This window comes from Merops nubicus, unplaced genomic scaffold (genome assembly GCF_000691845.1).
Source record: "Merops nubicus isolate BGI_N331 unplaced genomic scaffold, ASM69184v1 scaffold1045, whole genome shotgun sequence".
NCBI classification, from domain to species: domain Eukaryota; kingdom Metazoa; phylum Chordata; class Aves; order Coraciiformes; family Meropidae; genus Merops; species Merops nubicus.
In genome coordinates this window covers 56135-74538 of record NW_008611387.1, presented here as the reverse complement: position 1 = coordinate 74538, position 18404 = coordinate 56135, and the positions used below count along the sequence as shown (strand labels likewise).

Sequence of the window (18404 nt, the reverse complement as noted above, 5' to 3'; positions counted from 1 at the left end):
TCCCTTCTAATTCTCCCCAAAGTGCCGGGTTACTTTATTGGCCAACCCCACCGGCCCACCCCTCACGGAGTACAAAAAAACCCAAAGCCAACAGCGAGAGCTGGAAAAATGTGCAACGTCAACGCGCTCGGAGTCTACGTGTGGGAGACGATCGTTTTCTTCAGGTAAGGCTCGGCTTTACGGGGAGAGTGTGCGCGCACCGGGAGCTGCCGGGCTGGACTGCCGTGCCCACCCCAAGCTCGGGGAACAGCCCCCAGGCACAGCCTCAGCCTTAGAACAGCGGCGCTCCCCCTTTCGCCTCCTCTCGGTTCCCCGAGACTGGCTATCGCACAGCCCCGGGCTCGGGACTTCCCGCGGCTTTGAGAGTTACTCCGTTTAATTAGCACCGCAATCTCGCTAACCGCAGTGCTGAAAACACCGACCCCGGCTGGTTGCAAAGTGACAACTAGTGGCGGGTGGGAATGTTGCACTTGAATTCGCCCGGGTAAATATTCCCACCTCGCCCCATCCCCATCCTCTGATTGCAGGTTAAGGTGAGTTCCGTGGGATGCTTTCACTGCTCACCTGCACTGTCTTGAGAAATCATGAACCCTCCTTGAAAAGGAGTCTGACATCTCCCTAGCTTGCTATATCTAAAGTCACTGAAAGCAAAGAAAAAACCTCCTTCCTTCCCAACTTTTTTCTTTGATGTTGGTTTCAACATCTTTCCTTTGCAGAACCTAAATGAAAGCCAAAGGGGATGCGGGAAGCTTTTTGCAATTGTATCCATCACAACCTAGTTGTATTTTGATTCCGTTTTACATATGTTGAGTTTCTCTTTAAAGCTAAGGTAGAAGGAGCAGTTTTAGCCTGAAAGATTTGTTTCTGGTTAATCTCTCCTTTCAGTGCTTGTATTAAATGGGAAAAAAATATTGTAAGGTAGAAGCTCTTCTCTATTTGTATGAATAATGCAGCCTGCTGTAGCAAGTGATAGATGCCAGATATATGCAATTTAAAAAACAAAACAAAACCACACACCACAACAAAAAAAAAAAAAAAAAAAACACAACACACAACAAAGTGTTCCTCTTCCATGACCTGAACTTGCTCCATCTTAGACTTCATTTCAATTGCATAGCTCTTACTTCTGCATTTCTGTATTTTATCAAAGTCTCATCTTCTAGTTTAATGTGAAAGAGGAGGCATTATTTACATATACAACACTGGGGTAATGCTGATTGTTTTATGAATCATAGTAACAGACCTGCTGATACTTGCCTAACTTTTCAGCTAGCTATCTTTTTTCTTTTGAACACTGAAGTCTTTCCAGGCATAAAAACTGGGATATCTCTACTTTTCCCTATAATTCCACAGGGAAAAAAAAAAAAAATAAATCTAAAGACAGCAAGATTATAAACATTAAATGCTTTGAGTTCACATTATCTATTAAGTAAATCAAGAGAAGAAGTTCTAGAAATAAGTAAAATCAATATCTGAAAAGCAATGCCCAAATCCCAATACTTCAGCGCCATCCTTTCTCAACTTATTTAGTCACAATTGTATAGCAACACTGCACACTAGAGTGGGGTGGACTAATAGGAAGCACATGTATGTGCAATAAGCTCTTTAGTTAAACTATGTTTAAACTATGCATAGTTATAAACTCCCTAAGATTAAACACCAGAAATGCTCTGTAATCTTGCCTGTAAATAAGCTAGGAAAACTTAAAAAGAGCATTTCCAGGTTTGAGTTTCCTATGGCCCTGACATTAAAATATCTGTCCATCTCTCCTCTGAACTGCCTGAACAAGTAAAATTGATACATACTTGTCTTGCTGATCCTGTTCTGTAATGCACACCTATGCATCACACAATACATAAGCACTTACTGATTCTCAGCACATCAGCTGAAGTCCTGGGCATTCAAAACCTTGATAAACCAGTCCCTTCAGGTTCTAATGTAAATGTTTATACTGTTATAAATTACATACATATATGCTATATATGTTTATATCATATTGAATACAAAAGATATTTCTGGAAGTCAAATTTTCTTTAAATTAATGGTTAAGAGAATTTGAAAACGCTTTAACTCAATTACAGGGAGAGGTGGATACCAAGTTGTTTTATATACTGAGATAATTTTTCAAACAAGAAGAAAACCCAAACCAGCAGTTCCTGCTCAGAAATGACTGTATGCAGTGTTTTTCTTTTTTCTCCTGCACTGTGTTATGTGTTCAATATTTATTACAGACCAAAAATCCACCAGCCTTTCTAGTCCAGGAATAGCTTTGCTATTGTAGTTTCAGTAAGAGAATTTTATTCATTAAGAGTCATTGATAAATTGTGTGCCAGTTACTCTCACAATCAGTAATACATAATGTTTAAAACACACACAACTTGATAACCCAATAATGCATAACTGAAGTGTGCATTCCTTTAAATTACACGATGTGCCACACTATTGTCAGCCTGTCAAAAGTATTCTGGAAGGAGAAGCCGTTATATGTTAGCACACAGATCACAAAAAGAAAAATCCAAAGTCCGAAGGAAAACTAGATATAGCCAATGCAGGAAGTAAGACTAAATCTGTTGCTTAACAAAAATGTCCTTCACCAGCCTTTTAAAAAAACAAGACCCTGTAGGAAAGACCAACAGCTGGTGTGTGAATGCAAACATGGTACCACCAACATGGTATTTCTTTCTGTTACTGTTGGGATGTTTCAGAAAGAATTTGCAATAAGCAGCTTTTTCTGATACCCCTTTCTTTAAAGGAGAGCATTTCCCATTTTGTTACCTGCCTTCTCAGACTGCAGTCACTTAGCTGTGACTAAGACTTTTACTGAGAACCTGGGTAGAGGCAGGGATGAGGTAGGAGATGAGGAGTCTTCTGACAGACAGGCTTCTTGACCAACATTTCCTTGCATGTATCTATGTAAGGCAAAAAGCCATTTCTTGAAAATAAAAATATATTGAACAATATTTCCACAGGAACTTCCAGAAGTCCTGCTTATACCTGTGGAGACATATACAAACATTCTCCCAAAGTCTAACTACATGTTCATATCCTGGTTCAGCTCTGAATTCCTTCATGCAGAACAAAAAGCTACCCCTGCCCTGTGATGATCTTGCCTGGACTTTTTGTACCATCACACTTTAACAGCTGCAGTGATCCAGAAACACCACTGCATAAGCCTGGGTGTAGGGATGCACCTTGTATACATTAGGAGATAAAAAAGAGCCCACAACTGCCACCTTACTCAACCAGATGCTGTCCTGGGAGGTTTTGAAATACTTTGGGCCTGATTCTTGTCCTAGTGGCACTTCTGTATATCAGGAATCAGAAGCATGACCTTCACTGAATCAAGATCACAGTTGGCCCCTCCTTAACAACAGTCTGTCAGCTAGCAGGGGTGATTCAAGGCTACTGATCTAAGTGATTCACACACTAAAAGTTGCTGCCAGGCTCAGACCCTATTGGATTGCTCTAACTGGCTTTTTTCATAGTCCACTCTGTCAGTAAAAGGGCTCCTCGATTCCAGTTTTTAAAACGGGAAGATGATGCCAGTGTGAATATGCTGCCTCTTAACTTTATGAAAAGACTGACATTTTTCTCTAAAACAGACTTGACAAGTAAGTGATTGGAGAGCTGTTGATTTCATCCCCTTGAAAATACAACAAAAGAAAATGCAGGGAAAGAAAAAGGAGAGTAAAGTGCATGTTGGCTCCAAACCTTCTGCTAGAGCTCTGCAGTGCTAGACAGCATTATAGAAGTACCTGTGAAAAAAGTACTGACCAGAGATTTCCAGAGCCACAACCTGAGCAATGAATTCTCAGTAGTTAAAGAGTATTTTCCTCACACTAACTAAAATCCACTAGAAGTTGTGCCTTATGACTAGTTGTGCCTCTACCAAGCCTGTCTGCCCTTCCCCCCGCCCCCAGTCAAATGATTTAGCAAAGGCTTGGACTAGATGGCTCTAAGGACACTGTCTTCTTTGGTTTGCAACATATAACCACCCCATTAGAGACTCTGCCGAAAGGGTTATGTATTTAAAAAAAAAAAAAATTATGAGTAAGGCTACTCTACCTAGAACTCTTATAAATCATTCCCCAATAAAGAGTAATTTGGTGCCATCCAGTAGAAGCACAAACTATCTATGACCCTGCATTCTGCAGGATCTTTATACACACTTCCATCCAACTGTAATAATTCTCTTGCTTTTTATGCATTGAAGACAAATCAACATAAAGTACACAAAACATTTTCTACCAGTGTCTATGCTTAACCTTCTTCTCTAAAAAGCTGCTTTAAATGACTCTAGACCTGGTCTTTGGATAAATCAGAACAAAAGAAAGGCTCCACAAATGTTTGGGCAAAATCCATTTGCTCCCCTGTATGTCAGGTGCAAGGAGCAGGATAACCACAGACAGTCACCTTGCTTAATAAAAACACTACAAAGTGCTGCTGTTTCTCACATGCACTAATAAAAAAGCTTTCTCTGTCTCTTCTGAGACACTGGTGCTGTGCAGATCTTAGGTAATATAGACTAGCTGTCCACCTTGACACCCACTGAACACTACCCTGTACTGCAGCAAGTCCCACTGGCAGAACAGGTACTTATTGTTCCAGTACTTGAAGGGAGCTGCTTCTGGGAAGAGATCAATATATGTAAGAGTAGCATCCTACTGGTCCTTCCACATAAGAGCATTACATTAATTGTCTACAGAGACTTGCTTTAAGAACAAGAATTTAGGCATGGGAATTTGGTCCCACTTATTTCTCTTCTCCCATGAAAGAGGTGTTGGAGACCCTTAGGTATCAAGCAATTCAGCAAGGGCCCCTGTGACTCTAAGTGTCTCAGATATAACAGACTAAAAGCTAAGAAGTTCATTCCACTACTAATTAAAGTGATTCAAAAGTCAAAAAGGAAAGCACTTATAAGCAACAGCCCACTGCAGTTCCCCTGGTCTTGGGTAGACACTTTCCTTGCTGGTTTACAAAATCCACCTCGCCAAATCATCGCAAGTTTACCTGGATAGAAAAGAATCCCAACATCCGAATTAAGATGTTAATTAATGTCTAAAAATAAATTATTAGCCCAGCACCGACCAGTGATCATTTATCTGTAACAGAAAACCAGCAGGGAAGTCTGTTCTCATTTCATCCTATCATGCAGGTTAAAAGGGCTTTCCAAATTTCAGTATTGCAGACAAGATGTCAGACCACCTAATGAACATAACTGCTATTTAGGTACTGATGAGAGACAAGGGTTTAGTTTGGGGTTTTTTTGCTGAGTGGTGGGGTTTTTTGGGTTTGTTTGTTTTTTTTTGTTTGTTTGTTTTGTTAAATCGTGCTTTAAAAAACACAATATCCAAATCAAACCCACAACATTTAAATATGTCAAGTCACCTAAATCTATTTACCTAGTTTCAAGTGCTCATTTTCTATAAACCAGAGCTTTTCTGAGAATCCCAAAGTGACTGGTATTAAGACAACAGATAGGCTGATAAAGCTTTTTGACTTCTGTTTTATTTGCCCGTATCAGCTCTCCCAGTTGTGGCACATTAACTCAGAGTTCCACTATTTCCAGTAAATTACCCTATTGCTATTGTTTTTATTGACATTTATCTATCAGCAAAAGCACAATGACTTCTATTCTTATGAAGTATCGTTACACTTCTGCATCTCACATCCTCCAAGAAAAATGGTTCATCATATTCTTTCACATGCTAAAAACATCATTCTATCATACTCTCCCTACTATGGCTCGATTCAGTTTTTGATTGAAGAAAAAAGAAATTATCAAAAGCGCTTGGAATGACAATTGGGGAAAAAAAAACCAAACAAACAAAACAAAACACCACAACAAAATGCAACACTTGGGATAAATGAAGAAAAAAAGGAAGGAGCAAAAGAAGCAGGAATTCATCCTGCTGCTCCCGTGCAAGGCACTGGGAAGATCATTAGCAGCCATGTTGTGCTGTCTAACTCCACACTAGGCTCTCTAGCTCCTGACTTCCAGACCTACTTGCACAGCCAAGAAAAGACCAACTTTTGCATTGCACTCAGCATCATAGATTACTGCTAATTCAGCAAGTCAGCTCCCCTTATAGAAGCAAAAAACCCCAACACCACCAAAACACAAACAACAACAAGAAGAAAACCCAACAACAAAACCCACCTTTGTTTTGATAGTTCTTACATTTGTGTTTACAAAGCCAGAACACAGGAACCATTTCCCTGGAGGGGATGTGGTTTGCATTAGTTATTCCTTAGCCAAGGGGATCAGTTGGTGCAAAAGGATGTAGTCCCCTCAGCCTCTTGGGAAACTGCTAATATGCTCTACCTGATCTGGTCCTGGAGGGCTGCATGCTTTGACCCCACTGGTGCTATAGATCAGCTATACACCTCCAAGCTGCTCCTAAATTTCTCCTGAGAGTTCAAGAAAGCGATGCATAGATACTAGAACTTAATAAAAAAGAAAAAAAAAAAAAAGACACAAAAACCCCTCACAACCCACCAAAACAAAACCATAGCTTTTGTCCCCTCAGTAAGGCTAAAGCACAGAGGGTCTGTAGAGAGCAAAAATAGATTGAGACAGATGCACCCGTTGTTTACACACGCTGAGAGCTCCCCATTACACTGACAATTATTTCATCCATATAATGCACCATGGTAAGCTGCTGATTTGGGGACTGCACCACATCTGGCTGGTACATAGACACAGTTGGCATCCTGTAAATACATCTCAGCTGGATTTAAATGCTAGCTAAGAAAAGCAGGGGAAATCTTAATTTATCAAGCCCCACAAAATGTGGAATTTGAAAGGGAGGGGGAAACAAAAGACCAGACTTTTGCACCTGTGCTTCTTTTGATTTGTCTCTCTTCAGCCTTCCACTGTGGCTCACAGCCCAGGAAGAAAAAAAAAAAAAAAGAGACAGAAAAGCCAAATGCCTCAGCAGAGAGCCAGGAAACTCTTGCTTTATCAGTGCCTCATTGCAGGGTGGGTGAAGAGGGGAAAAGGCTACCAAGAGGTTGCCAAGAGAAGGAGTGTCGCATGCATGGAGCGGCAGAGCTTGCAGTGCAATCAATCACCTCACAGGCTGCCTTCAGACGAGAGCTGCCGACAGAGGCATCCCCAAAGCGCCCACCCCACGAGCTTTCCTGTCCCTACCACCACTCACCCAGAACGTGGATCCTGTCCCCCCAGCCCCAGCAGGGCTGGAGCAAGCACACAAATCAATAAACAGCAACAGAAGCGGGATGAATGGTGGGCTGGACTGCTATTGCATGTGTCTGCTTCAGGAGCAGAATGCAGAGCCAGGAATCGTGCAGAAAAATCCAGCAAAACTCATGACTTCTCGGCTTTACCCCATCTCCTTGGAATTTATTTTTCTTCTTTTAGTTCAGGTGATGCAGGTAAAAAAGTGCTTGTACAAAGTCCCAAGTACCGACCCCTCCCCTCTCTTATGGAAAAGATATAAAACCAGAAAGCATACAAGGGTCAGTTGTTATCAGTACCCTTTAAAAAACGTCTTGGTTCCCAATGTCCTTGTTGGTGCCAAAAGCCCCTGTGCAAAATGGATGGAGTCCCCCATTACAGCAGGATCTGTGTATCACACGTATCACCACAGCTGGGAGTAGGAAAGTAAGATGCTCTGAACTCCTGGGCATGGCAGCCTTCTCTTATCTTGTAAGGACTGCAGAGACAGGCTATGGATCAGAAAAAAAAAAAAAAAAAAAAGTTAATTTCATGGGGTATCTTAACAGTCTTGCCTCTTTGTTTTCAGTCCCAGTCCTTACACCCTCTAGAAGCACTGCTGAGCAGGGCAATAGTTCCTGGCATATCCACACACACCTCTTTTTCTCCTGCACCAGAGCTCCCAAGATCTGATTTACAAACCAGACTGTATGCATTTCTCCTCTCCTACCATGTGCCTAAGAATTGCAAGCATCCTTCAGCTTCCAGGCCCATCCATCACACTCTGACACAGAGCTATGGGCTTAGAAATCATCTCCCAGCAGTGTGGCTGACAAAGTACAAGCCTCATCAAACACAACCCGCTCTCCTGCACCAACACGGGCCCTGCAGCACTGCCAGGGTTGGAAAGATGAATTCTTCAGCTCCCTGACAAAAGAAAGAAAAAAACCCCAACAATCCCAAAGTCAGAGGGCAGCCAGGGTAGGGAGAAGAGCTCTCCTGGGCAGGGGATCTTGAGCTTAGCCATTCATTCCAGAAGTTACATTTCATTATAGTTCATGAATAAATTGATAAATTACACCAGGAATCACAGACAGCACAGAGAGGACATTCATCTCCAGCAGAGTATTTGCGTTACAATGACAACTAATTCTATCAGAAAATATCAAAATGAGCTGTCTTCTTGGGCAACTCATTTTACACAATACAAAATACACACATCAGAGAGCCCCAATTTTACTGGGGGGCCCACAATTATGTAGGTAGCATGTGCATGTTAGCTCAGGAGGTTGTTTCAAAGGATCTGTAGCAAAACATTTCAGAAGACAAAACCCACCACCATTCTGCACAGCATGTTATATCTTTTTTAAAAGAATTTTATTCATGTCACCTCTGATTTATCAAAAAAGAAAAAAGCAGTTACAGTATTCTTATCCAACCCTAATGAGCAGCATAAATCCTTAAACTAAAACTAATTTGGAAAAAGCTGCCGTAGCAAGCTATTTGAACTGGTGAAAACACGACTGATAGGGCAACTGCAGAGCTATAGATAGAAGAGCATCCACAATTTCTTGTAATTCTCTGACATTCGTCTGGTCTGTGATCTAAAACCTTCTGACGTCAATTGAGGTTCCCATCACAGCTCTCCATCCAAACACTAAATCAAGAGCACATCAGTGAAGAGAATATTGTTACCTAGAATATGAAGCCTCATCTTGTAAAGACATTTTCCCCTTTTATTTACTGCATTCAGGAAGACTGTTTATGCATAACTTTACATATCTGACTAGCCCCCCCTGACTTTAAAGGGAATATTCAGTGTATGTGAAGCTAGACATATGCTTTTGTCTTTGCAGGTTTTTTTTCCCCCCTTTGTTTTTTTTTTTCCTCAAAGAAAGTAATCATATAAAAACCCTTCAGTATATGCACACATGAGAATCAATGCTGGTGTTTGCTGGATTTATTTCTCAAATGATTAAAACCTGTGTATCGACTTGTGCTTCTCCATTAAGACATGTTTTCAAACCTGTCTCAGCAGCTTAGGATCATACATTCCCAGAAAGTCACTACTTCTGCTCCAAGAGCTTTAGATGCTTCTGGAAGAGGGATTACTTGAGAATGTCACTAGAGAAAAAGCCTGTGGCTCAAAACTGGATTTAACACTTTTTTTAAAAAAAAAAAGTATGCATAAGTAAGAGTGACCAGGAAGCATAAGAGAGTTTGAACAACAATCCTTGGAAGAGCAGGGATCTTGCATGGAACCAAGTGCTATTCCCATGCAATTTCTGGTCTCCCTGTTCTCTTCCCATCTTCACTGTATACAAATTGCATATTTTCCCCCCCTTCCCCAGCTGATTGTTAGTCATTTATTATTTTCTTATTGCTCTGTCCAGGCAGCATCAGCAATTGTTCCAAGTGCTGGTATCTTTCCATAGAGTTAATCAGTGTAATTGGGATGTTTTATAGTTCTGGACAGGGTGTTTTGCCATATGGCGTAGGAGCCATGGGCTGCAGGAACGTGACAGTGGGACACAGACACATCAGAATGCTGCAGTCTGAAGAAGAGATTGTTCTCACTCCAGTAAAGCTGTTGCAGCTTTCCCTGGGTGGGAATGATCCCAGAGGGTTAATAACCTGAGGCCCATAGAAAGCATCTCCCAGCTCCTCTCTTCTTGTACAGCTACAGGGATCAGTGGTAATAAGCGTTGTTTGGGACCTTTGAGAGTGTTTTGGGGTCCTTTGGGCTAAAGGTTTAACCAATTACATCCTGTGACTACTGCAATGCAGTTTCTTCTGGTGCAAAAGCTAGAACTGGTTTAAACGGCTCATGGCAACAGAGCACAACCAACCAGGACAGAAACAACAACATTTCACCAAGCTTACTTTTTCTTTCCAATTCCCCTCCTCCTGCCATCAACAGGGATAAATAACTTATTGCCTGTTTCTTTCTCAGAGTGGAATCTTCTCACAGGTTCTTGAATTCCATATTTCCCCAGTTCCACTGAACAGAAGTATTTTCCTATCCTGTCCCCAAATCCAGCTCTGCTCCATGACTCTGTTGCATAAGATCTCACCTGAATTAAAGAAACAACCAAGTCCAAACTTCCTCCCCACCTCTGAGAATTAGCGTTGCAGGTTCACCCCTCTAGCACACCCCACACCCATACTGTAGGGACTGGGATTCCCAGCAGCTGAGCATGACCATATGGATTGCAAATGGTGCTGTGCAACCAGCACATCTGTAACACTCAGAGCTCCTTCTACTCTGCACCATGCCAGCCCAAAAGTATAGGGTTGGGGTTCTCTTCTCCCCACACACCTCCACTCTTCTTTCATCTTGTCCACCTCTACCACAGTAGGTCAGGACTTCAGGCAACGTGACAGCCAAAAAAAACCATGCAGACAGTGAGTTTCATCCTTTTTAATTGAATTGCATATCAATATTGATTGTGCTATTCATTTTGATAGTAAATCTAATCATTAAAAAAAAAAAGTCTGCTTGCAGTCTCTGCCAAGCCTCCCCAGGCCAGCATCTGGCAGCATTTTCCTCCAGATAGCATGTTGATGCACAGTCAGAAATAAGTGTAGGCACAGAGTTTAGGGCAGTCCCGTGTCCTTTTCACCAGGAAAATCTCTTGTCTGTCCTTCCTCCCTCCCTCCAGCTGCTGAGGACAAGATGGAGACAGGCAGCCCCAGCATCAGCAGAGGCTGAACAGAGGCTGGGCTCTGCTGATCTCCAGTCTCCACTCAGGGGCCTTCTGCCCACAAGGTACAGTCTCAGGGACCAGGGATATATTTGGGAAGAGCAGGCACAGAGTTACTGCAGGTAACACTAGTTAATCATGGACAAGATGATGTCTTTCTGTGCTCAACCATCCGATTTCTCTTTGCAGCTATGCCTCTCAGAGCCTACTGGAGTCAATAAAAAGAAGGTCCCCAAGACTCCACACTACTCTAGCCTGGCTTTGAAGGTAGTGGGAGCAGCAGTTATACTGGTCCCCTCAGCCTCCTTCAAAGACATGAGGGACATCCCTCTCCCTGGGATACCTACTTACTGAAAGCATCACAGCTGAAGGATGAAAGTGTGAGCCAGCTCACCTGAACACTACTCCCAACACATCCCTGCCAAGCTTGCTGGCTTGTACTGCATTTCAAAAATAAACAGACCACTTCAGAACCCTTTGCTGAGGAGCTCTGAACTAGGGTGAGCAAGCAGGTATCGATTCCCTAACCTGCAGAGAACCCAACCAGAAGAATAAACCCAGTGCTGGTCTCTTGAGCCACTGATGTTGCACCAGTTTAATTTCACAGGGACCTGAGCCTTCCACATTTTGCAGAGAGATATTTCCCCTGCAAACTCTTGTTTTGCCACAGTTTGTGTTTCAACTGCCAGACATCATTTTTTACCCTCAGAATTAATGATTAACAATTAAATTATTTGACAGGGGAATAAAGGCCCTGTGCTAATTAAATTCCTTCATCTCTCCTCTTTGCAGAAAAAAAAAAAAAAAAAATTGATACTTCTCAGTATCAGCATTCAACCAGAACAGGGCGGTTTGTGAAGCTGGACTTAATTAGATGGGCAACCATGGGCACAGCCAAAGGAAAAAAAAACACACAAAAAATATTGCACAAGGGCCATACAAATAGGAGAGGAGGAAGAATCTGCCAACTGTGGGGCTGGGGACCAAGCAAACTGATACATCCAAACTGCAGAAGTGCTACTTTCTAAACCAAATAGCTTTTTTTATAAGAGTACATCATGTGTTTAGCTGAAATAAACTAATGCAGACAGAGCTAGTAGTGCCTGTAGAGGCCAGCTTCTCCATTTTAAGGAATTCAATCCTGAGCAGCTGGGCTGTGCATCTCGACCAGCTTTTACCTTCACATCCCTACTAGTGGGCTGGACCACCCAGGGGCTAAGTAGTGTCTGCTTACACGCCAGCAGTAATATCACAGAAGATTGTGCTAGTTCATCGACCCTCTGAAGAGCTCCATTCCATTGTTGTTGCTGTGATGATTGCCTGATGGCACTTTCTCAGCCAGATCCACTAGGGATTACACCAGCATAAATAAGATAAACCTCTGCCTGGCTGCTATTAAAATGCACCAAGACACTCTCAGCTCAGACAACACTCTTACACCAATGCAAAAATACATCCTCGGTGGTTTTGTTATGTGTTTTGCCTCTTTTTTTTATTCAGAGAATAAATTTTCCCCTTGAACAACACAATAACACCCCCAAATTTCCAGTTCTATTCTATCATCAAAAATTTTCAAGTCACTTGGCAATTTCCCTCTCCTTGTCTCTGTTGGGCCAGGAGGTGAATAGTCCTACGGGACTTTCAAGGGTGCTTCTGAAAGAACTAAAGGTTGGAGAAAATCCCAGAAAGCTCCCAAGGCAGCACATATGCATTGGTCAAGACAGACCTAGAAGAGAGCAGAAGCATCTGCTTTTCTGGGTGCTCTGTGACCTAAACTGCCATAGCAAAGCTCAATTGCTACAACTATAGTGAACGTTTCAGGATTGTGTAGGTGCATTCCACCCCTCCAAAGGATGTTGGGGTGAGCCAGCCTCTCTGTAGCTCCCAGTGGTGTTTTCTACAATTAATTCTGAGCTAGAAAGTAGACACATCTGCCTGCTGCTGGAAAGGTTTTGCTATTCCCTCATCCTCTGCTTTCTAACCCTTTCTTGTTAAATGAAGGGGGGAAATAGTCACCAGCTAGTTTTAGGAGAACATTTAGCAACCAAATAGAAGTGTGGAGAAATGCAGAACTTGTCATGCCTAGGTCACCTGGGTAACACCACAGAGCAGCTTGCAGAACCTGCTCCTAGGGATAGGCATGAAGCTGCAGAGAGCAGTGGGGCTGTGAGAGGGTGGTCTTCTCCCAGATGCTTGTGGGATTCATTTATCTAAATATATACTTCCATGCAGGAACAGAGACCATGAAATTAATTTACTTGCAACTTCGGTACAGAGAGAATCAGAAATGGCACCAAAGAAATACCAGCAGACTCATTGGAAGTGAACATATTTAGCATGGGCATTCATACTGAATTTATAGGAAAGCTGAACACTGATTTCTACGGGTTTTTTACCTCATTTTTTAAAGTAAATGCCAGGGAAATTGCAGTTTCTAATTATCTTTTGCACTTAACGTTTATTAGATTTGTATTGCCTCTTCCCTGTGGCCTCCACTTTTCCACTTCCATATACTTTCTCCAGACTATGGTTAATGAGAAGAAATCAGCATATTGCACTCTCTGGCATCTTGCTGCTGAAGTGGCAGGACTCTTTGGTTACCAAGTCATTTGCTGCTTAATTGAAATCTTTTCTCTCGACTCATTGCCATGCAGACACTATTGGAAGGCAGCAGTAGAGCCCAGTATTGATTGTCCTCTCACTCCCAGCTTTCTTCCTTTTCCAAGTTTGGAAATCAATTCTAAAGAAATCCTTTACTTTTTTTTTTTTTTAAACATCACCCTTTCCACAACCCCATTTACCCATGAAACACACTGGCTTGGCTTTTCATAGTTTCTTGGAGCAAAGATGGGGACAAGACAAGAAATGACACATAGTTCTAGTAAAAGCTAGATCCACCCCTTGTCAGAACACCTCCAAGTATGAGTGTGCACCAGCCAGTTCAGGCAAAGTCCTGTGTGGGAGTGGGTTGTGAGCATATGAAGGGTGACTGAAGTTCTAGTTTTAGGCTCCCACTGAGAGTGGTTTGAAATTTATCTCCCTGCTCTATTGTGGAAGTTAAATTTTAATGGCTAAAAATCTAGTAACCAGAGAATCCTGCTACAGTTGCAGCTTGCAAGAGAAGCCAGACTGCAGCTGTGAGTTTGCAGGGTTGAAAACCAAGGCTTGGCAAGCCAGCACTGCTAACACCAAAGAGGAGTCAACCAACACAATACAGACAACTACAGACTGCTAATTTTGAAATTATGGCACCTCAGCTCTTTTGAATCCCTTTGGTTTTTTAAGTCCTAGGGAATTTGGCAGTCCAAAATGTCAAAGCTTTGTTTAGATAACGTTTGTGTCTTTGGAGTCTCAGCTCAAATTTGCATTGTACGAACAGGTCTTTGAGGGCAAGGTCACATTAATGCCATGCATAGTAACCATCCCCAAATTCTTCCTGATCGATCTTGTGTCAGCACTTAGCACTACTCTTCTGAAAAAGAGTAGGTTTTGCTACTACAGTCTTTTGAGACAAATGCAAAACTTCCCAAGGCAAGGTTCTCATGCTGTAGGAGGATTCATGGTGCTGTTTGAGGACATATGTAGCTAAAAATCTTGTGCCTGTTGTAAACGTGCTTAGGCCTCTCAGCTGCTCTGCCGTAGCAGCTCTCACAGTTCCCACATAGCCTTTGTACTTTAAAAGCATTCAGAAGTTTAGCAAAGGATGAAGCAATAAGCCTCAGTTCCTCTTGAGCTGCTTTCTTTGGCTCACTATACATTTGCATTGCAGTACTGCCTGCAGGCTTTAACCAGCACCAGGCATCTGAACCCACAGGCAGATGCAGCTCTTTCCCCAAGCACACTGTATGTCACCTATGCATTTAGGTTTGAGTTTTTTATTTTTTTTTGCAAATCTAGGCAATTTTACACCAGACTTCCAGCCTGGGAACTGATCTGTGTTTAAGTAGAAACCATAGGGAAGGAACTGAGTAGTGTCTATTCTTGTCTTGGAAATCAAACCTTCCTGCAAAGTTAAGAATGAGCACCTAGTATCAGGAATCACTTGTTCCTCCATAGATGGCAACAACTGAGACTTCCTAAGCCCAAATCTTCACCCTGCATATCTTGTGGACTCCCACAGAGTCAGAAGGCACATTGTCAGTCTTAGAATTTCATCTTCTATGGATAAATTACTAATTTCACTCTTACTGCCTTGGAGGTCATACAGGTTCCCAAAAGATTTCATCTCGTTTCATCCTCAACCTAAAGTGAGTGTCATTTCAGGAATACACCTCCCCATCCAGAGACAATCTTGCTGTATTGAACTCAGACCCCTGCATTGCAGGTAGCAACAGCAAATGCTGGACTGACCAGCAAGAGGGAAGCAAAACCACATCTATCCCCTACAGTCCCCAGCACTCTGCAGGAGCTATACAATCACAGGACACTCATTTCAGCCTCAGATTCCAGGTTTGCTCTGATCCTACCTGCCTTTTGGAAAATCAGACTGTCAGAGTACCAAACATGCTCCTTGCTATTTGCCATGTAATTAAGCAGTAATTGCTGCCCAAGGCTAATCTCAGAGTGTATTTTACCTGCAGAGCTTGGTGCCAGAGTTCACATTTGTAATTTAGTGGCATGCCAAGAAGCTCTACCTAAACTCACAAAAGGATTTTCTCCACTCATCATCTTTCTTCTACTTTGGTGGCAGCTGGGGTTCTACCTTCAGAGATGTTTGGGCTGGGCAAACAAATTAGCAGAGACCAACCTCATCAGGAATTCACAGACACCCATCCTGCCTCACAGAAGGAATGAGGTGCTGACTGCTCTGTTTCTGGACCCAAACCTTCTTCAGTGTAGGATGTACACTAAAACTTCCTCTTTCTTTCTACTCACACAGCCTGGCAGCCTCCAAAGAAGCTGAAGCAGCAGCCCGATCTGCCCCCAAACCCATGTCACCTTCTGATTTCTTGGATAAGTTGATGGGGAGAACTTCAGGATATGATGCCAGGATCAGGCCAAATTTTAAAGGTATGCAAAAACCTCTGCTTTGTGGCTTTGTTTCATTTGGAGACTGAAAACTGCATGCAATCCTCATTAATGACTATATATGGAATATAAACAATCTCTATGTTCATATGAAATACATATGATAAGAGATTTGGCACATGGATCACTTGTAAATGTATGGAAAGACATCCAACTTCCACTCAGGATAGAAACAACCTTGTAACTATTTTATATGCAGGAAAAACTTTAATACAGGGGGCAGGGATCTTGCCCAACCAAGCAGTGAATGGCAGGGAGCTGAACATCTTACAGTTTAGGAGAACTACTTTCCTTCCCCCTTAAGTTACTGCCCATAGCACTTTCTAATAGCAAGCAATGCTCCCCCCAGAACTCATTCAAGCAAAAAGGAGTCTCTCCCATCAGCTCCAGAGGAATCCAGTGAGATGCCAGGAGCTGCTCTGACCCATCACTGTCCCCTGTAGTAAAGGGACTCTGAAGCTAGTGCCCAATACAGCTCCACCACAAAGCTGCATCTCACACCCAGTGTCACCAGTTCACCCTATGCTCACTGCCAGGCAAATAGCATTGAAGGAGGCCCTGGGAGAGGCATCAGAACCTCTTTCTTTGCTCCTCAAAACACCTCTTCTAGCAAAGAGGTGAGAGTGGGCTTGGTTTGTGTTTTTGTTGGGCTTTTGTTTGTGTTTGAGGGTTTTTTTTTGGTGGGGTTTTCTACCCAGTCTAGTGGAAGGTGACCCTGCCCACAGCACAGGGGTTGGAACCAGATGGCCTTTACAGTCCCTTTTAACCCAAACCATTCTATGATTTTTTTTTTTAAACTGAGCTCACTTTCCCAGAGCCATTTGCCCTTGAATCACACCCAGAGGTAAGACCAGACCTGCTCACCTCCCAGCCACTGCCCAGCCCTCTTCAATGTTCATTTCATCCATTTCTTTTGTTTCCTACTACCAATTCCTCCTTCCCTCCCAAGAGGCACTTGCAATGCTAACACAGGACTCCCAGAACCCATTAATCATGGTGACAGCACCTGCCATCCAGCTGCACACAACAAGCTCTACACTGGGCTTTTAAACCAGACACAGTTGGGACACTTATGTCCTAGTAATCAACCCGACAAACAGAACATTTCTGGCTTTATCCAAAACACAAAGAGTTAAAAAACCACCCTGCAAACCTGCCTACCACTAAATTATGCACACACACAAAAGAAATTAAACTTTAATATTTAATGAAATGTATACATTATCTTCCTGCTGCAGGCAGCTGTATTGCATTTTTATTTGAGATAATTTAATTCCAGTTTTATTTCAATGAACTACACCTTCCCCACAGGGTAGTTTTGCTGGCTTAGCCTCCCACACATAAATCAGGCTCCAATTTATATGGAGGCATAGGAGGTGTTTTACAGAGCTTGGGGTTGTAGCTCTCAAAGCATGTCATTTAAATTAACTGCAGTAACTCATAAGGGCATTTTAATGGCTTAGATCTAAATGAAAATAATACCAAAGATCCGTATCTGATTGATTTTTGGGGAGGGGAAGATTAACAAAAAAGAAGATTGCAGCTTTTCCATGAATGCAGTAAAGTCTGGATTTAGCTGTGGATTCACATTTGGAGAACAAGGAAGAACCATCTGGGCTTCGGTTTGAGTTGGAGGATGAAGCCCATAACTCATGTAGGGACAGAGCTGAAGCCCGTAGGTGTGGGACAAGGGACCCCTCACCCAGGCTGTACCCTTAACTCTGCTACTGGAAAATTATATTCCTTCACAGCAGCATTCCACTGCAGCGGTGGCACATCACTGTGGTAGGCAGGGACATCTCTACAGCCTCACACAAGCCAAAAAAAAACCCAAACCCTGAAGAGTGCTTCCTTCAGATGCAGCAGAAAGGGCACAATGCCACAACAAGAGCTGAGCTGTCCCAAGGAGAGAGTCTCCTCGCATGCACTGGACCAAGCTCATCCCACAGCCAGCTTCACATCAGGATAAGATGAGGAAGAGGAGGGCTCAAGTCTTCCATGCATGTCAGAGTGATGAGCACACACAGTCATCCAGGTCAGCTCAGAATTTTTCTTACACTGTGCTATTTGGGAGGGGAAATCACATGCACATGGACCTTCTACATGGTTCATGAGATGGATCCAGAGAAGAAAACTATTACTCCTGAGCTCAACAGGAGCATTGAAGAGAGGATAAATAAGTGATGAAGCCTGATCAGCTCCCTGCTTTCAGCTGCTGTATAGACTTCACAAGCCTTTTGAATAAGAAATGTTGGTGAAGGGGGCAAAAAACCTGACGACACCATTTTGTATCTGATATTTTAGCCATGCCAGTGTTTAACAGTCTGGAGGAAGAGCTGCACAGATTGAACAGTGTGTGAGCCACTGCTGCTGAGCTGGCAAGTGGCTGGCTGGGAGCTGGTTAGACAGAAGCCTTCTCAGATTGCCTGGGACTCACACCAAGAAAATCCCAGCCTCAGAGAGTATTACTGTTACCTGGATGCAATCCCACT

At 42.7% G+C, this 18404-nt stretch overlaps 1 protein-coding gene across 1 annotated transcript in view; it reads left to right on the top strand.

Moving 5' to 3' along the window:
* Positions 1–108: 108 nt before the first annotated feature.
* Positions 109–18404, top strand: part of GLRA1 (glycine receptor, alpha 1) — a 38502-nt gene continuing 20206 nt past the window's right edge. Inside the window, exons 1-2 of the mRNA XM_008941181.1 lie at positions 109–164; positions 15764–15894. Coding sequence (XP_008939429.1) covers positions 109–164; positions 15764–15894 — 187 coding nt within the window. The remainder of the gene's footprint in view (positions 165–15763; positions 15895–18404) is intronic.